General features: G+C 40.8%; 2 protein-coding genes across 4 annotated transcripts in view; both read left to right on the top strand.

Moving 5' to 3' along the window:
* Positions 1-11,691, top strand: part of ube2e2 (ubiquitin-conjugating enzyme E2E 2) — a 52,419-nt gene extending 40,728 nt beyond the window's left edge. For all 3 annotated transcript variants that reach the window (XM_064349190.1, XM_064349172.1, XM_064349181.1), the window contains exons 4-6: positions 6,119-6,251; positions 8,445-8,592; positions 10,922-11,691. In XM_064349190.1, the coding sequence (XP_064205260.1) occupies positions 6,119-6,251; positions 8,445-8,592; positions 10,922-11,019 (379 nt within the window). In that variant the 3' untranslated portion in view covers positions 11,020-11,691. The remainder of the gene's footprint in view (positions 1-6,118; positions 6,252-8,444; positions 8,593-10,921) is intronic.
* A 4,756-nt stretch (positions 11,692-16,447) lies between these two features.
* On the top strand, positions 16,448-24,371 carry LOC135262235 (ubiquitin-conjugating enzyme E2 E1). Its single transcript, XM_064349200.1, has 6 exons — positions 16,448-16,603; positions 17,618-17,799; positions 18,555-18,605; positions 22,565-22,697; positions 23,221-23,368; positions 23,879-24,371. Exons 2-6 carry the CDS (start codon positions 17,648-17,650, stop codon positions 23,974-23,976), a joined length of 582 nt encoding a protein of 193 aa, XP_064205270.1. The 5' UTR covers positions 16,448-16,603; positions 17,618-17,647; the 3' UTR covers positions 23,977-24,371.
* The last annotated feature ends 1,051 nt before the right edge of the window (positions 24,372-25,422 follow it).

Genomic DNA, 25,422 nt, shown 5'->3' on the forward strand with positions numbered 1-25,422 from the left:
AAAATATATTGCATTATCTGTAAGGGTGAGCTGGTGGGGTGGCTTTGAAGAAAAAGGAAAGTGACTGTGTGAGAAATGTGAAGAAGCTGTTTGGAGGTATTTTAGTTGGTTCATACCCCATCATGGCTGTTATTGTGGTCTCCTGTAACATTCTCAGTGCTGTATCTAGGCTGTCTTAACACCATTATTAATTTGTTTCTATTGAACATTGCTATTTTCTGGATTTGTTATTCCTCATATTTGCTGCAGGTGGAAATGATTTTAGGGGAAACTGAGAGGCTGGGCCTTTGCTCCCTGAATTGTATTTAAAGAACTTGGACTTAGCGATCAGACACAATAGTACATACACGCATACAGTGCCGATCAGTGCCCTTTAAATGTATCTGAATATGCTGCCGAGTAGCATGCTGCATAATTTGCATTACATTAAAATATTGTGAGACGTTTTGTGCTCTCAGCGTGAGTCGAGAAGCTTGGTTGCTAATACCGTTTCCGAAAATGTCAATACTGTCTTGGTGGTTATCTTATACAGTGCAGTAATCTGCTTCCTCCTTATGGAGTGCTTGTTGATTAATTTCTGAGTGCAGATGAGAGATCTGTTTGGATGCATGCTGAACACAGCAAGGGCACCACAGTGTCGATTTCAAGGTTTGTAGGAATTCCAACCTCTTAATGCAGGCCAATCTGACAAGCGGATGTTGTACATGTATAGTTCCATATTTCAGTTCTGTATAGGCCTGTTGATCCTTAAAGCCTCTCATCAAGCAGCTCACCTTAATAATACCAAGGCCGCCATAAGATTTTCTGGCTAAAGTCTGGCAAACCTGGACTGCTGAAATATATATGCCTTGTTTCTGGGTATTAAAAGGTGTATAGTGTAGAAAGGAGGGAGACTGCCGTCTGATTGGATACAGATGTGTTTGTGATGTCAGAAAATAAATGTGGTAACTGAAGGGTTAAAAAAGAGAATGAGTGCAATCGCCCAGCTCCAAGCTCTCAGTGAGAATGATCTAAATCCCTCATTACCTTCCCCACTGTTCTGTTAAATTGTGCTTGCATATTTGGTTATGACGTTCCCCCATCTCTCACATGCTCAGCAAGCACGCATTAAGACCTCATCATTACAAAATCAATAACAATGTGAAATCGGTTACAGCTTGTATTCTTTATCATTGTTTAAAAGACGTACAACACATGGAGACTAGAGCTATTCATGTCTAAATTGTCTCTTGTCAGAACATTTATTGACTTTAGTTGTTATGATCTCACTATAGACAGACAGTGATATGCTCCAGACTCAGCTTTAATCTCTTTCCGAGGACATCAAAATATAAAATACATAATCACTGCACACAGAAGATAATAATGCAGGATTGTCTAACCCTAATGTGTGAAGGAATCTCTGCCACTGGAAATTCAAGCTACTGGCTCTGGAATTTTCCAGACAATATTTCACCTGAAAATGGATCATATTCACTTTTCTTTCCACTTCATGAACAAAAGGACAATTTGCCATTTCTTCCACTAAACATAGATATCTCCCACCCTCAAAGTGTGGATGCGTTGTGGACTGTGAGGCAGCCTGGAATGGTTAAACTTTGTTCTCCACACAGACAGATCTGCTGGTGGGAAGGCTGGGGAAACTTGGAGTTGATTAACATGACCTATGACCCCAGCCTATTAAATCCAGCCCAGGCCCACATGTGTCATATTGTGCCCTCTCAGCTTTCCCAGAGGACGGTTGTATTTCCTATTCTTTAGCCCCCTCCCCCTCCCTTCTCCTCACTTTAAACAGCCTGTCTCAGCTCATGAACCCTGTCAACTGTGAGTGCCTGTGTGTATAAATTGAAACAGGTCTGCCTTTACCTCAGCCTACCCTCAAGCTCTTTGTTACTTTGCAGCACTGGATTTCTTGTGTGTGTGTGTGTGTGTGTGTGTGTGTGTGTGTTAGAGAGAGACCGCTTTGTATAAATCGATCATGTAACGTTGCTGTATTAACTTTTCCGGCAACACTCCCAGCTGTCAAATACTCAAAAAGAGTTACGATGGGACAAAAGTAGGTCAAGAGCATAACCAAGATGTGAACAGTCCTGATGAGGTATGACTTTTTTAACATTATATAACTAGTGAGCGATCTGACATTAAGTAGCCTGATAATAAAAAATGTGAATCATAACAAACTCCTGTGGGAACTTTTGCATAACTACATAACATGGATGTGTAACATTGACAGTGTATGCTCTGTAGCTAGTAAGGTATAATTATTTTGATGTACTTGCTCCATTTATTTTTTGCTGTTAGTAAGAAACAACATAGCTGGATGGATGTTTTAGTTAAAAGCAGTTTTGTCTGCTTGATCCAGTAATGTTATGGCTTTGTTCTCACTAATGTCTAAACAGAATATTTCTGCTAATGTTACTACGTCTTCTGCTGACAAATTGCCAGAGCAATGTTTCCGTTGTGCCGACCCCGGCTCTCATTCACACATGACCCCTAAATGTTAAAGCTCTGTAACCAAGGTTGCAAAGAGGCAGAGGAAGAGAAAGATATTTAGGCCTTCAGAAGGTTTCTCTGGTTTTCACACCTTAACCTTCAACAGCGTGGTTGAATACTCCATTACTTTTGCTTGTTTTATCGTTCAGTTCCCCTAATTTTTGCATTCTGTTTAAAAGTAATGTTTGAAACAAAATCACAGGTCCTACATGCCATCCTTAGTTAAAACCTTAGGTGTGTGTACAGAAAACTGACTTAAAGTTTTCCATAAATTTGTCACGTGCTGTAGCTTTGACATGATTTAAAAAATGTATAACTGGAAATAAGCTGCCTTTCTGGGACTTGCAGAATGTTGGGTCTATAAATATCTGCAATTCACCTTTTTGCCTTGTGATTAGGATTAACTAGAGATGTGTGGTTTCATCATCTGTCTTTAAAAATGAATTGATTTGTCAGGATGCAGGGCTTTCTGATGTGATAGTTGAGCACTTATTACCATGGTTATAGCATGGTAATGCTACAACAACCAGGAAACCGTCCAGACCCACGGCGCAACTTGGCGAACTATATATATATATTTTTTGGTTGAGTTTACACACTCATATATGACAGTTGGTTGAAAATAGACACTTCATGCTACAATCATGATAACGGCAATGACTGTGCTATGAAGTGTAGGTAGCAAACAACAAGGCTGAATCATTTTGACGTAATTTACATAGAAACTATACGCTCAGATCGCCTAGTTTCACTCACTGTGGCCAAGCGGAATCGATAACATTTCAGAAAATATATAACGTTAAAAGATTTAATTCAATCTTCTACTGCAAGTTTTGCCGTTTATTGAGGGTGTGACAAAACTTTGGTGCCGCTGACTGTAATCAAATGTTTTTCACATTTACCGTTCGATTGAGCAAGTACCATTCACATTTTTATGGGTTAGTGCTGTCAGATTGTGCTAGTAGGCGAAACGCGAACATGTTAGGGTTAGCTAAAGTAACGTTAGGCGATAAAGCAGTGCTTAAAAATGTTGTGCCGTACCACCTGTACATGCGTCCTACTAAACGAAGCACCACCTGCACATGCGTCCCACCAAACCTCCCTCAAAATTGTCCGTGTGTGAGTGAGTTAGTGAGTGAGTGACCACAATTTTCCACGCATAGCCCATGGCGCCAGTTCCTGCGCGCCGTGGGAAAAACATCATCATTAAATCAGTTGTTCATCCTTCCATATGCATGAACAAAATGCAATAATTCAAACAACTGTCAAAGCTGAGAATTTTAAATCACTTATTAAATGAGAGACTGAACCACAGGCTTGGTATACATAAATAGAGATTACATACTTGATTTAAGCGGAAATGTCAAGTGAAGTAATGCAGTTTAATTGTCTAGGAAGGAGGTTTAAAGTCTGGAACAATCAAATACCTTGCTGAAAATGTTTTACAAATCACAGATGTAGAAGCCCGTGTTTCCCGTATTAGGCTACCACGTAGGGCTGCGTGACTTATTTGATATCTTTTTGTCGGGATACAAAATGAATCGACATTGATACTATCGCCTGGTGCTGATACTAATTATTTTTATGCTGTTTTTTATTATTATTATTATTGAAGGCCCAGCCAGGCAACTGTGAAACCACATAGCACGTAGTAGATGTAGGCCTATTTGTTGGCCAGACACGGAAGACGGGTGCAATGAGCTAGCCTTCTGGAATTCCACCAGAAACGGATTTTACGAGTATCATCCCAGTCACAGCATGTCAGTTAACACCAAAAGCGTACTACTACACGTAGTGCACCAGTGGATTCTTCCGGGCTTCTCAGAAACTGCATTTAGAAATATGCTTAACAATCCTGAAAAATTGTTTTTAGTATATTTTTTAACATCACAATTAGTTCCATCTTTCAAGTCGTGTTAATTTGTATTATTGTTAACACTGCATGTACTGCTAGCTTTTTTGAAACGGTTTAATATACTTTTTCTAAGCCTCTTTAATAAACAGAACTATTTCTCTTGAGGATATCTTATTTACTGTAGTATTATTAGTTTTGCTGTGGTCCTGTGATGACAGTCAAAGTGTCCTCTGTCGTAAACCCCGTCCACTCACCTCCGTTTTATATTTTATATCCGTTTTTATCTCCGTTTTTCGATAGCTGTCGCCGTCGAGGAAAAGCAGTTTCAAGGTTGACTCTGGTTTTCGAACGAGCTCTGTTGGCATGTCGTTCTCCCTTGGAAGGCATTTAATTCCAGTGGCAACATTCTGTCATGCTGCAAAGCATCACTCAAGCCAGGAACCAGATAGACTTGTGTTCCTGTCTAGAAACTTGTAGCTGTGATGTTTGCCTTACACAAGAGTCAGAACCCATGCACACCAACATAAAATGGAATACTTTGAAAAATTGCTTTCTGCTTAAAGAAGGCATTTTTTTCTGTTAATTTGCATTTGTCTGTGCTTTGTGCTGATTCATTGTACACTAATTCGGTCTGTGTATCTCACAGACCCCACTCAATATTTTGGATTTATTGAAAAAAATATTGTATAAAGTGGAGAATTTTTTTTACCTTTTTATGCTATGTCATCGGGCCAATGTGCAAAATTTATTTTCATTTGACAGTTATGCATTCGTTGCAATTTTTATTTGGAACAATATTTAGGTTTGTCTGAGCTCTGTTATTATTTTATGGTCAGGTTCTGTCTGAGCTCTGTTATTATTTTATAGTCAGGTTCTAAAATAAGTTATGCACAAGTTGTGCACATCTGATTGCAGTAAATATAGGCTGTTTACATTAAGTATGTGATTTGTATTGAAAATCTATTTCAGATAATTAATTAATATCAAGATGTGTATCCTATATCACCAAAAATCTTAAAAAATATTATATTTTTGCCAAGTCTTCAGGCCTACCATATTGTGTTTTTATTATGCTGAAATTACAGAAATGCCTGTGGAAGGTTAAATGTTGAAAGCATTGCCTCCATTTGTCAGCACTCCCATTGTTGGGAGAGTGAAAGGCAGGTGAGGACATTAAGAGAGATGCGATCCGACTGCTACACTCAGTGCCTTCTGGTCTGGTGTCTCACTATGAAGTCCTGGGCAGGAGAAGGTTATCAGAGAGGAGTTCATTAGAAACCCTCAAAGACTGATGGAGTGAGAAACGTGCTGACTGCTCCAGCTCTCCTGAGGACAGAGGTGAATCAGGAGCCAGGAATGTAACACGATCATTAACCCATCAGATACAAGGCTGTCCCTCCTCCCCCTTCACTGTCCTTCTAGCTATTTTTCTTTTTTCAGGGTTATCATCAGCTCTCTCTCTTTCTTTCTCCATCCCTCTGTATATTTCATTTATTCTCCCATTTTTTTATTTTCCTGTTCTCTCTGTAGTAATCATACATCATCAAGTGATTATGAATTAATTGTGCTTCCTTTAACCCTGGGCTGATGAGACTGGTCTTTTTTTGTGATCAATATTTGATTTATTATTAAAAATATGGACATATGCAGAACATAGGGTCTCTGAACAGCATTGGCCCTTGTTTCTAATGAGACAGTTTTTCACATTGTAAGTGATGAAATGTATATAATTGCTGACAGAATGGATCCATCTTGCTGTTCTGATTCTAGTGCCGGGCCTAAAGGAGACAACATCTATGAGTGGAGGTCCACGATCCTGGGACCCCCGGGGTCCGTGTACGAGGGAGGGGTCTTCTTCCTCGACATCGCCTTCACGCCCGACTACCCCTTCAAACCACCTAAGGTAAGACCCAGTATGTTCCTGGCGGAGCTTTATGGTCATTTGTATTCTGCTGTTCATTGCTCCTTATTTGTACAGTGCTCACTTTGCACATTGAAATAAAAATGACTGCAAAGGCCCGGTTATTCCGGAGGTGAGGTGAAAGCTGCATTCTGCTCCTCTGATAGGAGCTCACATATCTTGGAATTCCACGCTCACAGAGTGACCTGTGTCAAACACGGTACCATCTTACTGTGCTGTGTAAACAGGCTTGTTCAAAAGTCTCTGTTTGACACTGGAAAATATTTTCAGTTATTCTTGGGGTGATTTCTTTGACTTTTGCCCATTTAGTTTGCAGCGGTGCACAGTTTGGAAAGGCGAACATTTAATTGAGCAAAAGGTTGCTGGTTTGGATCCAGGGCATGACACTGCTATTAAATGCTTTTAGATATACATTTTGATAGTCAAGCAATGCCCAGCTACACTGTAAATCATCTGAAACGTGTCTCTGTTAGTTGCCATAGGCACCTCTCTCTCTTTTACTGATGTGGGAGCTGAGGCTGTGTAAATCAGCATTCCCACACATACCGGCAGATGTCAGCTCAGGTTTGCACAGAACGCAGCTGCAGCCGTGCCCTGTGCTGCCTGAGGGCACAGTCGCAGCTGTGCTCCAGACTCCCTCTTTTAGAGATCACGATGAAGATTCAGTTACCATTTTTAACACTGTTCTTACATTCATGTGGTTAAAAAGGACTAGGGTCAGGCAGGAAGGGAACTCACACTTGTCCGTTGTGTTGAATCCCACTCTGCATCATCACATCTGATGCTTGGTATATTGAAAGAATGTAAAGGCCATTTGATGTTTCCTGTAAAGGTCAGAGTCATTTTCCCCCATATGTTAGTGATTGGAAGAGTGGGGAGGCCTTTGTGTGCAGTACTCATTTTGAATTCAACAGACTCTGCGTTTCTGTTGCATTTGCTCTGTTCTCTCTGCCTAATGTTATTACCAGACAGTCCTTTGGAGTCATTCCCCAGATACTGAGATGAATCTACTGATCCCTGTTTAATTACTGGATTGAGGAATAATGTGTGATGTTGAGACCCAGATGTTGCCATCTTTTGAAAGGCTGTACATGGGGATTGATTATTTCCAGAACAACAGCTGCCTTTAAGCATGATTTGTTACATTTCACATTGTTCTTGTCGTATTTATTAATAGAACATACAAGATACCGCCAAGATAACTGTGAAAATTAAACTCACGAATGAATGTGGAAAAAATGCACATTCAATGGCTTTCGTAAATTAAATCATGATGGCTCTTACTAGTAAAGTAAAAATAGTACTTTGTATCCAGTAAAAAGTGGTTTTGTCTGATCTGAGTTTTATTCATGCCCCCCCCCCCCCCAACCCCAGACATTATGTCACATGTAATCGGTGAGTTCAGTGAAGTAGAGGTTGTTGTGGTGGAGTGGTTAGATTATTCTTCTTCCTTCTTCTTCTTCATATTCTTTTTTTTCTTCATTATTTTTCTTTGTCTTCATCTTCTTCAGTCATGATCATAGATATGATCAGCTTAATTAATGACAACTATATACACCAATTATCTTTGCCATTTAAAGTTGAACAAAAGGTGATGGAAGAAGTGCTCAATTAAGCCAACCGCATCTGTTTTCTTTCTCTTCAGTTATGATCATTGATATGATCATGTTAAGTAATGACAACAATATACACTAATTACCTTTGCCATTTAGAGTTGTACAAAAGGTGATTGAGCCATCCACAGCTGTGGTGCTGCATGGCAGTTAGAATGCATCTCCTGCTCTGCATGTGGCTGTTATCACAGAACAGACCCTGTGTCAGCACAACTGACTGGAACAACGGAAGACATTGTCACTGCCATTGGCACAGCAGGGAGTGAAATTTTGTTCCACAGTAATGGCAGAGAACATCAGCTCTCTTATTATCGCTTTCTGTGCTCCTGCGCTTAGATAGTCACTGGTTGTGCTAATAGGACAGTTGATCTGGGCTAAAAAGATTATTTCCGCCAGAGCTTCTCCCTCAGACACCCTTATTCTTCCTTCTCTGGGTAAATGCCAAATGTGACTTTAATGGCTGTTTTCTGATACTTATAGCCTAAGTGCGTTTGGCCAAATGATTGTAGGTTAAAGGACTAATCCTGCAGACATTGTTGGTTATGAATCATTTGTTTCCCAGGTAACGTTCCGCACAAGAATCTACCACTGTAACATCAACAGCCAGGGTGTGATCTGCCTGGACATCCTGAAGGACAACTGGAGCCCCGCCCTCACCATCTCCAAGGTGCTGCTGTCCATCTGCTCCCTGCTCACAGACTGCAACCCTGGTAAGACACGCCCCTGTCCATAAAAAGACCACCTGCCTTCAGGGGAACCTTAAGCAGGGAAATAACCTTTATTACATGCCACTGTGATCATTTTTATATTTAAGGCAGCTTGCCGTGCTGTGTAAAAATTTTCAGAGCTCCTTTGGTGTTTAGCACTTCTTTAATCCTTGTCCCTGCCATTGTTCCCTCTTGTAGTAAGACCAGTGAGTCTGTGCTAAATGTTCATCAGAAAATGCCTTTAAACAAGACTATGGACATTCTGACATTATGCTCCTTGACTGTAAATCTCAACCCAGCAGCCCTGTAAGCCCCAAGCTTGCTTGTGTCATTTGTCTTCCCACAAATATGTCATATTGTGGGAAGACATATTAACTGTTAGGTAAACTGTGTGAGAATCTCTTACTATAAATTGGGACATCAGTACTGGGGTCCTCACCTTGTCAAAACATGAAAACGTGTAACATGAAATTTGTGTAACGATGCCCTGATCAATGCACAATGTGGAATTCTTTTCACACCATGAAATAACTGAAATGAGTATCTGAAGAGCAATTTGTGTAAACATTGTCATTGAACAATGTTGTTACATGGCAGGTAGGTCAGCTCTGAAACTCAATCACAGGTTATACTGAGAAGCAGTGGTAGGCAATAATTAATAGCACAGTGCATCTCTGATTATATCTAGTCAGATATTATGTCCAGTATCTCATTTTCAATTGTGTCCTCCAAGCACACGCACTGATTATATCCGTATTGATGGTAAGGTGACCTGTGGTACATCCCTCTGCTCAGCCCATATCTCAGTCCAGTTTGACAGCACTTCCATGCGCATCTGCACGTGTTTTTAGTTCCCCTTTCAGAGCAGTGCGGATCTCTCCTGCTCTCCTGTATCACTTCCCACCTCAGGCGGACTTCTGTTCAGCCGACCCTCGACTCAACGGAAAGCGGCGCTAGTAACAATGCTCGCTCTGAGCCCTGCGTGGAGAGAGACAGGCCACCCACCCCGCCCCCCTGCACACAGAAGCTGGGGCTCATGGGAGCTCTGTGGTATTGCTCTATAGAGAAGCAGGATAACACTTAATTAACCCTCAAAGCATTTATTATCTCGCTGCGCGCTGCAGTCGTGCTCGCCGCTCAGCTAAGAGGAGCGATCGCGCTCACGCAGCGTGCCCGGGCACACCCACCACGGGCTGTTAAAACCACTAATGACCCCTCTGTCACTAGCATAACACTCTTGTTTTGGCAGTGGACAACCTATTGTTTACTGTACTACTTTGGAACGCTAGGAACAATCTGTCTTGTCTGTGGTTTTAGCCCTTCAGTGTTGTTCTCTGAAAAAAATTATAGCCAGGGTAGATTTTCATAGCAGATGACCCTTGCAAAGGTGTTCCTTCAAGATGCTTTTTCCAACAACATAATGCTTTCTATGGGTGTAATTTTGTACTGCCTTTTCTTTTTAGTGATCTCCTAGTTCAGAGCTACAATTTTATAGCTAGCGTGTGCATGTGTATGTGACTGGGTGTACTATGATGTGTTTTACATTAAGTGATAAGACTACAGGCTAGTAATAACAGTCCTTTGGCAGAATACAGCCCTTATTGTCATTGTACAGTGGGAAGCTGACATTGTGTACCTTCTTACTTTTCTGGATAGGAATGAGTGATAATGTCAGATTTTTACACTTAAGACACTCTTAATAACTGGAGATAAACAGGGGGCTGTGTGTGGACAGAACTGAGGTACTGCAGTGTAGAGGAAATGCTAATTACACTCCAGTCTGCAATATCCACCTTCTCCTCCCCACTGCATCCACCCCTCCCCCAGCTCTAGAGCACAGCTGGTGCCTCCCAAGCTAGAGGAGTCCCAAAATGTGTCCATCACATACTGCGAGCTTTGGATATTATGGTGGCACATTGAACAGATTTTAGGACTAGGACTTAAATTTGAGTGACATATTGAATACAGTTGTACAGTATGTTTACCTTTACTTTTTGTTGGTGTTAGGCATATCATGAAATTTGTGAAATGTGTCATGAATGAATTGAAGAAATGTAATACTTTGTGAAGTGTGGTTTATACCTTATTATAAATAGCTAAAAATGCTTTTAAAATGTTTTGATCATTCTTGTTAAATTAGGGATTGGTCATTACCTATCATTAAGGCTTTACATTGACATAACAGTGTCTGTTATTCCAGATGGTGTATGTAAAGCTATCAGGGGCTTAAAAATCTGAAAAGCATGAATCTCTGTAACTGAAGCCTGAAGCTTGCTTTTCCCATTCCCCATGTGACCACATGTTCATGTTTGTTTGATCTCTTCTTTTTCAGCTGACCCTCTAGTAGGGAGCATCGCCACACAGTACTTGACCAACAGAGCCGAGCACGACAGAATAGCCAAACAGTGGACCAAGCGATACGCCACATAGACCCCCTCCACACTCACACAAACTCCACACCCCTCTCCACCCTTTCCCTCACCTTGTCAAAGCACACTCACTAAAGTGCAACCTTTGACCCTCCCTTGTACCTTTTGTTTACCTTTTTTGTGAAAAGAAATGTCTTTCGTTCCTTGTTGACTTGAAAGCTTCTTTTTTATACAAAGAGTAGATTGGGATTTTATTTTCCAATGAACTGAATGTTGGAACTGTCATAGAAAAAAATGTTTTATTATAATAACTGTTCCCTCTTCCCCCCCACTCTGTAAATGTGTGTTCTCCCTCCCCCCCATCCTTTTTAAGTGGTCCCACAGACAAATGCAGATTATATCTTGTTTCTACTATACTGTAGTGTTTAGAAGTTTTTTGTACGGAATTCATTCATGGTATGTGCATGTTAACAGGATGGAAATTGAAGATTGTATTATTTTTCGCATTCACGTGGCATCTAAAAAGAAACTGTTCATGCTCTACCGTTGGATTTTGTTTGTATGTATTATTTTTTAAAAGAGGCTGTTGAGGTGGACTGCAAAAATATGGGTCCGCCTGTGAGAAGACGGGACTTGTAAATTTACGCGCTACATGCCACCTCTGACATTCCAGAGTGGCTTGTTGTACACTTTGCATTATTAAAGCACCCAATAAAACACTGGCTGAACTGCAGCTCTGGGACGTGTCACTGTGGCGTTTCATTTGCTTCTCATTTTAGTCACGTGTGAGCAGAAATATGCTCGTTTTAATCAAATGGGTAATGCCTGTGTCTCAGTTTGACTGCCAGCTCACCACTTCCTGAAATCACTTCCTTTTAAACCACACACACTGTTGTAATTTTACTCTGGTATTGGGTCTGTACCTCTTAACATAAGAGAAAGCATGCGACACAGAGAAGGATAATACACACTGTATATGAAAGTGAGCCAGGAGAAAATTACTCTCTTTCAGATACAGTGTGTATTATAGCACCTGGTTATATATCTGAATTGTATTCATACACTGCAAAACAAAAGTTTGAGGTAAAGCCAGGCTATTGTAAATGGAGTATACCTAATGACTCCAGACAAAAGAGGCTGCCCACTCCTCAGGATTAATTAGCATTTTACTATCAATAAGGACTGACATACTAGATCTATGCACGCATTCCCAGTGGCTCATTTCTCTGCATCTGAGCAAGAAAAAACTAAATGGACTCTGTATGTACATCAGGATGTATTAAAACATAATCCAAGGTTATCATTTTTATAGTTGGAAAAAACTGTAATTACTGCCAATTGTCTCTAGCCAAGCATTAAGCTAACTTGCATTTTTATTAATGTTATGCAGCATGGAATGGGAACGACATTGACTTGCTTTGTTGCTTAAATTCAGAACTACTGCACTTTTGTGCTTTCTGCTTCTTCATTTGCTTTCTAGTGCAGACACGGTAATGGTACCCCGCCAAATGTGCATCACTGGTGCCCGACATGTATTTTGCATCTTTGATTGGAGATTTTTGATGGGTCTTCAGGAATCTTGACTGACAGGTGTCACAATCTCCTCTCTAAATGTCATTACATTAGGTGCTCATAACTTTCTGTCACTGGCTTAGTGTTCACTCCCAATAAGATACAGCACCACATCAGTTACATACAAACCCTTCCATGCAGCAGTGTGTGTGTGTGTGTGTGTGTGCGCGCGTGTGCGTGCATGCATGCATACGACAAACTTGTTTTCTTCTTGGCATCAATTTCTAGAAAAAGACTTTGGGTGCTAGAATTTTCAGCCGCAGAAGAGTTTTGACCTAGTTATGAGACAGCCCCCGCGAGCGAGGAGAAGGGTTTCCCTGCTGAATGCTGCCGAGCCAAGCACACTCTGACAGGAAACTGACAGATTATTTAGCCTTAGTGTCACAGTCACCCAGAAGACCCACTGCTGTGTGAAGGCAGAAAACAAAGACCTACCTGTGTTTACCCTACATTACGGTCTCCATCCACCAAGATCCCCAACTAAACTGCCCTTTTTTTCAAAACGTGGAGAAATTTTTGCAACTGGCACCCTGATGAAGCATTTTGTTATGTCATCTATACTGCCACAATAGCTTTACACAATACCCTGGGTTACAACGGTATTCATGTTTGAATAATTTGACAAAAAATGACATGCAAGTTCAAACTTGTAGGTCCATTTCTAAAAAAAAAAAAAACAGGTAGTTGACAACCACTTCTGAGGCCGTTGTCACATCTCAATAAACAGTACACACAGACACACAGTTTAAATACAGTGTGCAGTACTTTCTCTGATCAACTTTGTCCAAGGTATAGCATGCTGATTGCTCACTGTGATTACGACTTCTGGCTTAACTATTTTTCTTTCTACAGAACAGTGATCTGTGTTATATTTACAGATTCAGACTAAATCAGGTTTATTTATTTATTCATATGCTAAAAGTGCACAGTAGTGGCTTTGCTGCTTCCTTTCCCTGATATTACAATCTGCATGAGCCCACACCTGACTCAATTGTTTGTTCATGGCTAAATCAAAAGTCAGTTCTAGATAAACACCGAGCTCATTAATGAGTGAGTTAAATAATCCCCCTTCAATATGCAGTCTTGATTATTATTGCCATTTAGCAGATAGTCTGTTCCAGGGAATGTGCTAAGATAATTACAATGTGACTGCAAACAACATCTGGAATAAAAACTGTGTTTAAGCACATATTATGTTGTCAGATAAATGTGCAATAAATGATATTACATGGCAAATGCAATTAACTATATCTGTTAGGGGGAGTAATGAGTTATTAGAACAATATACCCTACATTTAAATTAAATTAATAGTAATAAGGGCCATGCTAAAAAGAGTTGGAGAAACTGGATCAAAATCAGATTCAGTCCAACCATTCACTTGTATTTAAAAAGAAAGAAAAATATCATGAGAAATTGCTTCTGATGCAGCTAGAATCTATTTATTCATGTGTCTCCCAGTCTGTCCAATTACGTCCCTCCATGTGATCATTCACAATCCAGCATCCTTGTATTCCTGCTACAAAAAAAAATAAAAAATAAAAAAACTTTGGAATGAAAGCTGAGCTATAAGTGCTACTAAAGTCCAATCTACAAAGTATTTGCTCATTTACAAATGACAAATGCAAGTCTTTGTTTAAAAAAAGTGTAGAATACACCACAGTGGTGGGAGATTCTGAAGGCACTACATCTATATATCAAGTTCCATAATCATATGCAGTTTAAGTATTGATGAAAATGGGGGAGGGGGCTCACATAAAATCAACACAGATGAGGTCTACATTATATTACATTACATTACATTACAGGCATTTGGCAGACGCTCTTATCCAGAGCGACGTACAACAAAGTGTATAACCATAACCAGGAACAAGTGTGTCGAAAACCCTAGAGAGAAGTACCGTTCCAAGTGCAGGGAACAACCGCATAGTTCAACTTGGACCCTGTAGGTTAAACTGATTACCACTAACACAAACAACAACAGCAACAACACAGTCTATGCAAAAATACAAGCAGTAGTTAAGATGAGTGCATTAACTAAGTCAACTACGAAACAGCTACCTAGTTACAACCCTAAGCTTACAGTCAATTTGGAGATTACAGGGAGGGATGGGGGAGGTGCAGCCAGAAGAGGTGAGTCTTCAGTTGTCGCTTGAAGTGGGTCAGGGTCTCAGATGTTCTGACCTATTCTGTTCTGACCTAGGTCTATTACATTACTTCAAAACAATTATTCTTAAAACTTGTTTTATTGAGTAATATTGTTTTCAAAAACAATGGTGTCAAAAGTACTGGCACCCCTAAAGATTAATTTCAAACAAACTGTTAATCTGCAACAACAACAAAAAAACCTCATCTCGGTCTTAGGGAACTGTATCGTGGCCTTTTATCACTTCCTGTTTCACTATGGTGTTAAAACGCAGCAACACGTATGTAAAATCCCGTTGTCATCCATCACCATGAGGAAAGCCAAAAACCTATCAAATCAAGAGACAGACTGTTGCTGGCCAACGGAAATCAGGCAATGGATACAATAAATACAGAAATGGTAAACATGCCACTAATTGCTGTTAGAGCAATCACAACATTTGAAACATCTAGAACAGTTGCAAACTTGCCAGGAAGAGGACTTAAGTACATGCTGTCCCCATGCACAGTGACCCCCAAACATACCTCCAAATCTACATAGAAATAGTTCTGTCAAAACAAAATGTTTTGTCCAAACCCAGTACTATTTTGCAGTACTGTGGATGAGGCAATTTATCTAACACTGATTTTTAATTTCAAGGAGAGGCCAAGGAGAGCCTGTTATAGTTTTATAGTTTGTGATATCTGATTTAGTCAAAACAGACATTGCTGAAAATACCATTAATTTGACTGCAGTCAATTGGAAGCTATGACAGAATCCAAGGAATGTCTACACCAACAAACAACACATGCCCATGCTCCTATTCTGTTGAAGTCCTCTCACATTCCATACAGAGACAGAATGTGACCCCAGACTTGCATTTTCACAATCAATCAGCCAGTTAATCATATAAACAATCTTCTTAAGACAATATTAATTGGAAACTGTCCTACTAGGTAGACTATTATCATAGTCATTTTAATGAGTTATATATACAGTGTATATATATATATATATATATATATAGATGGACTCACATCAACAAAGATGAGCCTTTGCATATGGCTTGGGAACTAAAGCCTACTTAAGAAATCCAAACAGTGTTTAACATGGTTCAATTCAGGGTTGTTCAAGAAAGGGAATAGGTGCAGAGTCATGTCCAGGATTCAAACCTGTGGACTGCTTGACTTTAGTTTTCTCTGTGTAAACAGCAGTTTTCCTCTTTCTATTTTGGTGTAGAAAATTAATTCAGCCTCGCTGTTAAAATTCTTTGTGCAATAAAATGCTATCCATAAAAATCTGACATACTTTCCTGACTCATACAGTAGCTAGGTAGTGTATGGGACTGTGGGAGGGGGAGAGTGGAAGAACCCTTTCTCGCCTGTAAATAATTCAGAATGTAGCAGTAGGCCTATCACTATTAATCGTCTGTTGATTATACAAAGCAATAACTCCTACATTCCTAAATAGTTAGCTACTTACTAAGGTGCACCTTGCAATGGTGGTCTTAAGAAATGAGAGTATGAAAGCACATATATCAGGACCTACAGTGGAATGCTTAAGGCATTTAAAAATAATCCCTCCTCTTGATTTGAATTCAGTGATGAACCGATTTTCTGGGAATATATCGTTTTATTACGCAATTACTTCAACTCTATGTCATTTTACAGTATAGAATAATATAGCCTACTTATTCATTAAAGTGGTCTTATTTGACAAAAAACTTCAAAAAAAACAACAGCTTAAATACTGAATTAAATGAGATTCCTTAAATCATTCTGTATCTCTTAGCTGAAGTGGATCAGATCTCAGTTCAAATCGGTTCTCTCCCAGTCTTAACTCCACTCCGAGTGCGACAGAACAAGACTCCATAGCTGCCTGCTGCAGCACTTCCGCTCCGCAAGAGGCGAGACACGAGCCTACGCGGCGGAGGCAAAGACACAAAGAAAGGTACTGTTTAAAGGGCAAAATAACAGCTAAGTACGATAACTACATAATTTTATTCGTTCGTACTTCATTTCCAGGATATATGGAGGGCTTCTCGTCGAACTTTCATAACATGAATGAGGATTATAGCTGTCGGGAGAAAGAACGAAGAAAACGATCCCACCGTGGAGTGAAGGCAGAACAGACCAGTTGTCCAATAGCGAATTACTATGGGGAAAGACGCCGTAAAGAATCATTTTAGCCAATGTATCTGTTCGGGGAGCAGTTTAAAATGGACTTATTCATATACATCTACAAGAGGCTACATAAACTATTGTTTTTTTTCCTGGGGCAAAGTTTTGTGAAGTATTCAGGAATTAGCGAGCTAGCCAATTGGTCTGCTAGCACGGAAGAGTCTAGTGAAAACGTTCCCAGAATGGAGTGCAACGACACTGGGGGATTTAAAAAGTCAATTAGCAGACCAGATAGTTAATCAGCACAGCGACAGAAACAGGAAAGGTTTTTTAAATCACTAACGTTATAGCTAGGTTTGTTATCAGAGTGAGTCTTGCTGTAGACAAGCCAGATGTGTAGCTAGCTAACGTTAGTGTAAACATTTAGCTGGCTAACTTGCTAAGCTTCATGCATGGCGGTAGTACTACTAGTACTAGCCCATGCTAGTAGCGAAGAGAAATTTGTCTGAATACGAGAAAATTGGTTAACCAGGCAGCACGCATTAGGGAACTTAGCTGGAATCCAAACGTCTGTCGTTAGCGTTTCCCCTACCTAAGTGTTGATGAGAGGCAAACGTCGGGTACAACATTATAGATGGACAACCACATAGCTAACAGTAACGTTACAGGAATTGGCTTAAATTAAAAACCATCAAGTTAAATTCCATTTTGTGAGCTTGACTTTGCGATAGCTAAACACGTCAATTAGCTAGGTAACGTGGTCTAGCAAATCACTGACGTTAGCCCTGTGTAAGTTAGTATACGCCAATGTTACCTAAACTTCCCTGTCTGATTATATTTTCAGGTTCTTTTCCCCTTTTTATTTGAGGCCGGTATGTCGGATGAGGATTCGCGTGCCAGCACTAGTTCTTCATCTTCCTCTTCCTCGACTCAACAACAAAAACAAAGAGACACACCTAACAAGAAACGGGAGAGCAAAGCCAACATGAGCAAGACCTCGAAACTGCTCTCGACCAGTGCGAAAAGGTATAACATTAGCTAGCTACATAAATTCAGTGAAGAAATATGGTTGGATAAATGTCACGCGTTCATGTGATTAGTGTGTCAAAGGGATGGGGAGGGTTAACGCTGTGAGTGTTTATATCGTTCCGTTTATGTATATCACTGGAATGCAACCTGATAGTGTAAACACCGCAGTGTCAGTAGCTATTTTATTGTTGCAGAACATGATTGAGTCGGGCTGTAAACAACAGTTGTTACAGGCAGCTCTGCCAAACATATAGTGGTACATTTAGCTGGAATATGTTATATCATTTTTGTATTTCCACTAAGGCTAGATATATGGAACGGCAGGTTGCTAGCTAACGTTATACGCCCAGCCAGTGGAGCATTCTGTTGTCGACGCGTGTCTCCTAGCTATAACAGATCTCGGAACAAGCGGTGCTATTCTATTTCAATGGAGACCATCTCATTTGCATATTAGCTTATAGCGTTTGTTGCTAACATACGGCAAGGACAATGTGCTCTGTTTGGTCCGGTACGTTTTCCTAGAATGGTGTATTTGGGTGCAGTGTTAAGATTTTTGCGATACGGACTCTCGTTGGAGGTCATTTCATCTTTTTTAAAAACGCGTCTATCTAATGAATATAAGGCGGTGTTGGCGGCCATGTTGTTTCTCGCGCAAAGGTCAGTAGCTGTGCGTGTCGGCACAAGATCAATCGGGATTCTCCGCGATGGCACGGGGCGCCAGATAAAGCGAATGCCTTTTGATGTTTGTACAGGATTCAGAAAGAGCTGGCAGACATCACACTGGACCCGCCGCCGAACTGCAGGTAGGCGACTTATTTCTGCGCCGTATGCTCACACACACAGTTCCACGCTGCTATCTCTATTCTGCATAGTTTTTTTCTGCGAAAATGTCTTTCACTCCTAAGCTCTCAGAAATCCATGTCGTTTTTTGAAAGTTTTTAAGTCATAGAAATGTCAAGTTGCCTCAGTTGAATCAGATGGTGTCAGCGCATTTTAATGGCTGCCATGGGAACAGGAAGGTACTAAATCTGTAGATGTCGTTTTATGGTACTTTGTCTTGGTGTTAAACCAAATTTTATAGTGGATAAAGAAATATCATTTTATTGCACAGTGTGTATTAGTGTGAACTGGAGTACTTGTCCGCGTGTAGCAGGATAAACCCTCCAGTGGAATACTGTCACTATGCTGTTGAATGAGGCACTGAACTTTTAATCGATAACTCAGTAGCTGTCTAAACTGATATGTAAAATGTAAGCTATAAAATTTCATTGTTGCAGATTAACAGTTTGTTTGAAAGTCTGTACTGGTGTGAAGCGACTAGAGTCTCAGAATTTTCTGCCTTTTTAAGTTTGCCCCCAATGTTTTTCAAACGTCTCTTCGTGGTTGTCAGGTGAAAAGGATGTTATTTGATGTTATCTTCCCAGCCGCTCGCTGCCTTCTTTGAGGGTCAGAATCAAGTGTTTCTGCGTCTCATTTTAGAGAAGGTGGGAAGAAACCTTGATGGAATTCAGTGGTCTATTCATCTGTCATTACTCAGCAACAATATTTATTGAATGAATACTTCACATGCTTACTCAAATGACATCCCACAGATGAGCGCACCCTTGAGAAACTATTTTGAATGGCAACGCAGCTAATTGCAGTCTGCTGAACATTATTACCTTCACTATTTAGGTTATTTTTGATGTAGTATCATCATGTTTTTATGAAGGACTGTACAATATTTCATTTTTAAGTATCTGTCTTTGAAATGAGCCAAATGAGTTCTGCATAAAAGTCAGTACACCTGGATACTTTCTGAAGGAGCCCTGTGACTGAAAGGGCATTTCCTTTAGTCTGAACTGTCTAGTCTGAACAGCACCCTATTAACCTAAACTTTGCAGTCAGAATATGACTGTGGTTTCTGCTTGTTGTGAATATGTGAGAATAGCGTTTAATGTAGAGATGTTTGCATTCATGCGTGCTGTAGGGCTTGTGGTTGGAATGCATTTCAGTCCCACATTAAACCAGTTGTTTAATGGGTAACGGTCTTATCTTAGGTCAGAAACACAGAAAATGTAGGAGAATATTTGTAGTGATACTTCTACTCATGTTTGTATAGCAAGTCAATATCCTGTCTTTGTCAGGTCATGTTTTAGCAAGACCGTGAGGGTTGTGGTTTACCCTCCTGGTTTGGTATGTTGAAATTGAAATTGGATTTCCTCTTTAACCGTGTCAAAAATGTATGTGAATTGGATTCAGTCAGAACTCATAAGGGCAACATATTGTGCCCTGCAAGGAATGTCAAGTGAAATGTGTACACTGCTCAGAAAATAGGTCATGCCTGTTTTTTTTTTTTGTTTTTTTTTTTACTATTGATAACATTTTCAGTTGAAACAGATGTGAGGGTAATGAGGGTATTATGACAAACACATTGCAGAAACTTTAGAGTGGTTTGTGGGGCTCAATTTGAATTCTAAGTCTGCAGAGCATTCATTCATTTTCATATCAACTTAATACAAAATAAAGTTTTACCATTGGTCTTTGTTTTGTCAGATTTCACTTAATTTTCGAGTCCTATAGCTTGACGTTAATCTTATGTTCTTGCATCAGTTTAAATATTTATGTGCGTGTTGAAAATGGAATGTCACATCAAACGCTGAGGTGTGAAGGTCTGGTTTCGTCAGGAAAATTACGCAGGGCGATGCAGGTACGCTTCAGTTGAACAAACAACCTGAAACAGAACGGTAGAAAGGGTGTTGTCTGACAGATGGGTTCGCCTCTGGCGCAAAACAAACGGATTCCATTCAGAGTGGGTCCCCAGGCACCGGGCGCTGCGCTCGTTTATTTGCTTTCGTTCGGTAAATAAAGTGTTTGTGTTGGGCTCAGCGGCGCTCTGTAATGCGCTCGCCTCTTGCCCAGCTTCTGGTTCTGAGGGCGTTTGCTGTCAGGTGCATTCTGGGAGCAGAGAAATGGGCCGCGTGGTGAACCCCTTAATTGCAGGCAAGAATGTTAACCGTCGGGCGCTGAGCCGAACCCCTAGGGTTCGAGCGCGGCGAGCGGGCAGAGTTTACATCACTGCTACAGCCCGTCCCATTGTGCGCGATGGCACCGTTAGCCAGACGTGAGGAGTGAGGCCTAGGCTGAGGGCACTACGGCTGCATACGCCCTAGGACCGTGTTACGCTTGAGGTGTGAGCGCATGGTCACGTTCTAGACTTTCACTGCTGTGGTTTTAACATCCTGGCTTCAGCCAGCCATTTGATCAATTGATCAATCAATCAATCATTTAGCAGTCACCACAGTTGTATTGTGACAGAGGGTTATACCGTCAGAGTTGGATAAAATTAAGTGTGAATGTACTGTAATTACAATGACGACTTCAATAAATCTGTTTAAAAATGTCAGTATGGAAAAAACATTCAGACTAAGAAATATGAATGCTAATGTCTATTTCTAAAGGGGCCGAGGAGAATTTAGTTTGAATTTTAATGTGACCTTCCTTTTTTTAGGGGTGTTCTACTGTACTGCCTTCCCAATTCATTTAGCCTATCCCCCGAGCATATAAATATGTATTACCTGATTATTCATTTGCTTGGGGAACCTCTCATCAAATATGATATTATCATTTACATTCATAACCTGCCCTTAGAAATGTGTTTATGGCAGTTCGGTGTATTCCATCCAATTTACACGTGATATGAGAAATGGGCTTATGCACTGCCACACCATTCACTGCCATATGATTTAATAATGGAAGTGCATCTATACCCCTGAGGTATTCACTCTATTACCATAATAACAGCATCATCGTCTGTGTTCCATGACCACTGTTCTGCTCCGTGTACTGTATAAAAATGGACAGATGTGTGTATTAGGAGATTATACATTTAAATGTTTATTTTTGGGCAAACGCAAGAGGATGAGGATGGATAATCCTAGCACACCATGAGTGTATTGCTAAAGGGACACAGAGAGGGATGCAGTTGGCTTTTTTTTGTTTCAGTATGAGGAACAACACAATGTGATAAACCAAGACGACAAACTAAATTACTCCTGCTTTCTTTTCTGTGGGGGGAGGGGGAGGGGGAGGGGGGGGGGGGGTTTCCTTTGCCTTGGTTCCAGGTCAGTAAGTGCTTCCCCTGCACAAGCCGTCCTTAGAGAAACCTATTGTCCGCTAATTGCACTTCAGGAAACGGTGCGATTCCACAGCCTTCAGCTGGGCGCTTCTCTCCGCTCCTCAGCTCCTGCCAAGAAGGCTTTCTCAATGCCCCCTGGTCCCTTTGGCTGCCTGTTTTTATTACCGCGGATACAAAAGGACAGCAAGCGATGCGTTAGCCTCTGTTTTTGTGTCGTTAGTGTCCCAACTTTTGACATTCAAGAGGCAGCTCTCGCTATTCAGCGTTTCCCTCTGAACACTTGTAGTTCATTTCCTGAGCACAATGCAGGAGCACAAGGATGAGGTTGTTCTCCTCTGTGTTAATCTTTCCGTTCAGCTCCCAACATTTTTCATGAAAATAATGCATTTCAAGTGCTAGTATCTGCCATTGAAGTCCCTGAAAATGTTTTAGGTTATTTAGCAGCTGTTTAGCAGTAGTTATATGGTCAACTTTCCCTCAAAAGTAGATGTTAGGATGCATAGAAATTGCAATTGAAAGAGAGAGTATTTAAATGGATGACCTCTGAGAAGGCATGCAGGAGCATGTTGTATTTTACATTTACTCTCCTAGCCAGTTCTGCTGCTTATTTAATGGTCATTGACATCATTGTTGTGGTTCCCTCAGTGCCGGGCCTAAAGGAGACAACATCTATGAGTGGAGGTCCACGATCCTGGGACCCCCGGGGTCCGTGTACGAGGGAGGGGTCTTCTTCCTCGACATCGCCTTCACGCCCGACTACCCCTTCAAACCTCCAAAGGTACTGAGCACTGGTGTTCTCTCAGCACTGAAAACGGATCTGAGAGTCCTGTAAAGTCACAAGACGGAATTGAAGAGGGAGTTCCTCCAGCCCTGCTGTTCATTCCTGCGTGCTGTCTGAATGCATGGAATGTTTATGTGCTGGAGGGTTGTTTAACATTCCAGTGGCCTGCGTCTGGCACTTCCCTGTGTGGTCTCACTGCAGGGAAGGTTGGCATACCACTCTTCCACCACCAGAGGGCTGTCATGCTTGCGTCATCGCTTTAACAGGCCCCTGCAATAGGCCTACTCATTTTTCATTGAGTGTTTGTGGAAAAACCCTTTTAGGAACTGTTTTGTTTTCAAGGTCTTTTTGTCATCCATTGTTTTTGTAGAAGTACTGTATAAAGTATAGAGCGATCTTGTGCTTGTACTCATGAATAGATACAAAATGTGTTTGGCTGTGCAGCATCTCTGTCCTTCATCCTCAAAATAAGCTGCAGTATAACAGTGCTTGTATGATGAATACGGTTTGTTTGTGTCAGGTAACGTTCCGCACAAGAATCTACCACTGTAACATCAACAGCCAGGGTGTGATCTGCCTGGACATCCTGAAGGACAACTGGAGCCCCGCCCTCACCATCTCCAAGGTGCTGCTGTCCATCTGCTCCCTGCTCACAGACTGCAATCCTGGTAAGACACGCCCCCATCCTCAAAGAGTCCACCTGCCTTCAGACCTGCTACCTTTCACAGACTTCATACTCATGCCTGACACTGTTGACTGATGTAAGGAAAAGCATCCCTGACATCCCTGTTCACCTCTTATCCCATCCCTTCCCTCTTTGAGTCATCGGTTATAGCAAGACCAGAGTGTTTTATATATATTACTCTTTAAATATTTTATTTTCAAGAGAAAGGACGGTTATGAAGTTTCACGATTGTGATTTCATATGTGACGTATTTTATAGATGTATAATTATACAGTTAAAAATAAAAGTGCTAGCTGCCGCATATTTTTTCCCCCACAAATGAAAAATTAACATGATCAGCAGCCTAATTTTTTCATCTCATTGCTTGCTTCAGTTTGTTAAAGTCAACTTGTGCAGTTTGTTAAACTGCACAAGGCATTGTGCAGTTAGACCGACCTGTGGCCTAAGAATCAGCTGAATGTGCTCATGAATCCGTTCCGTCTCCTCTGTGCAGCTGATCCCCTGGTTGGAAGCATCGCCACCCAATACATGACAAACAGAGCTGAGCACGACAGAATAGCCAAACAGTGGACCAAGCGATACGCCACATAACTGCACCGCCAGGCCCAGCACAGGGGCTGCGTCGCGGAGGGAGCTGCTCAGAGAACGTCTGGGGATTGGGGGTGGGCTTTGGGCGGGGGGCGGGACGGGGCGGGGATTTCCATTGCAGATTTTAAGTCCTTTATTGCCTGATATTTTTTGTTTTTGTTTTCAGTTTTAAGTTATCTTGGCACAGCTAGGAATAAAAAATGCAATAAGTATCTTTGGGTTCTTTAGTTTATCTTTCTCTTTTTTTAATTTAGGTCTTTTAGTGAGTTAGTGCTGTTAAAATACAGAAATTTTACTTATTGACTGCTCGTTTAAAAGGTATCATAGCATGTTTACTCTCTTTCCAGGATTTCAGTTTTAAATGTGAACCATTAATAAAGTCTCTCAATGATGAATAATTGATTATATTTTTATTCCAGAAGTGTTCTCCTTCTCCATAGCCCTTAAGATTTGTGAGATTAGGATAGGGGGTAAAGACAGTTTTTCTCCTGATTAAATGCTTTGCATACCTTTGCTAAGCATTCCGAAGGTGCTTTTGTCCTTGTCAGACAATTGCTCACAAAAATACATTTGAATGAATTTTTAACCTGCTAACATTTTCAATTTATCATTTCGACTAGAAACATAATTGAATGCAAATGTCTGTCTTCCAGTAAAGCTGTGATAAAACACTGTGAGCTATGCTCGGCGGCTTACTGGAAGCTAAACATGACTGTTTTACAGAAGCAGGATCCATCACAATGACAGGGCTGATTAGGCATAAGGCCTTAATCTGACAACAGCAGCTCTCTCTCTTTGCCAGTTGTACACGATGGCAGAATGTCTCCACTGCTCAGGTTTGTGCAGTAAACTGTTCACTATTCTTTGGAGGGTTGATATTTTTAAGTGCATATACTTTCGTATGTGAAAGTGTTCAAGAGCCCAGCGCTCTGGTCCGAGGTAACCGCTGGTATAGAAGATAGTGAAAATAAATTCTAGTCTGATGTAGCTCCTTAAAGGAATTCTAAAGGTGTCTTGAATGTAAAAGAAGTGAGTAAGATGGCCAGGATTAGTGGTGTTTTGGCAGTTGTTCTCTTCCACAGTAATGTGAACAAATGAACAGTTTTGTCATCTAATGGAAAGACATTCCTCTATAGTTCTCGGAGGTCTATAACTTTCCTGAGGACCCAGGTGTATGTCGGCTTTTATTCCAATCACATTTGCAACCTCTCAACGGTAACAAATTAGAACTTTTTATATAAAGGGGTGATTTTCCCTCTTGAGTGACAGTGCAGTTATGCCATGAAGGAAAAATGCCCAATACACACATGCTCGGATTGACTGCTAAAATTGCTCTGAGTGATCATAATTGCAGCCGCAGGTGTGTATAGCTGCTAATGACATGTTCAGCAGGCTAACTCTGCTGTGTAATTGCCTCTTTTTGTAATTCATTTATGGTTTCCTGACAGA

The sequence above is a fragment of the Anguilla rostrata genome, chromosome 1, assembly GCF_018555375.3.
Source record: "Anguilla rostrata isolate EN2019 chromosome 1, ASM1855537v3, whole genome shotgun sequence".
Classification (NCBI taxonomy): Eukaryota; Metazoa; Chordata; class Actinopteri; order Anguilliformes; family Anguillidae; genus Anguilla; species Anguilla rostrata.

Bases quoted from the DNA above. Each gene is read 5' to 3' on its own strand.
- LOC135262235 (XM_064349200.1), top strand. From the start codon at position 17,648: ATGTCGGATGAGGATTCGCGTGCCAGCACTAGTTCTTCATCTTCCTCT. The intron at 18,606-22,564 runs GTAGGCGACTTA...TGGTTCCCTCAG, and splicing joins GACCCGCCGCCGAACTGCAG to TGCCGGGCCTAAAGGAGACA. The intron at 23,369-23,878 runs GTAAGACACGCC...TCCTCTGTGCAG, and splicing joins GCTCACAGACTGCAATCCTG to CTGATCCCCTGGTTGGAAGC.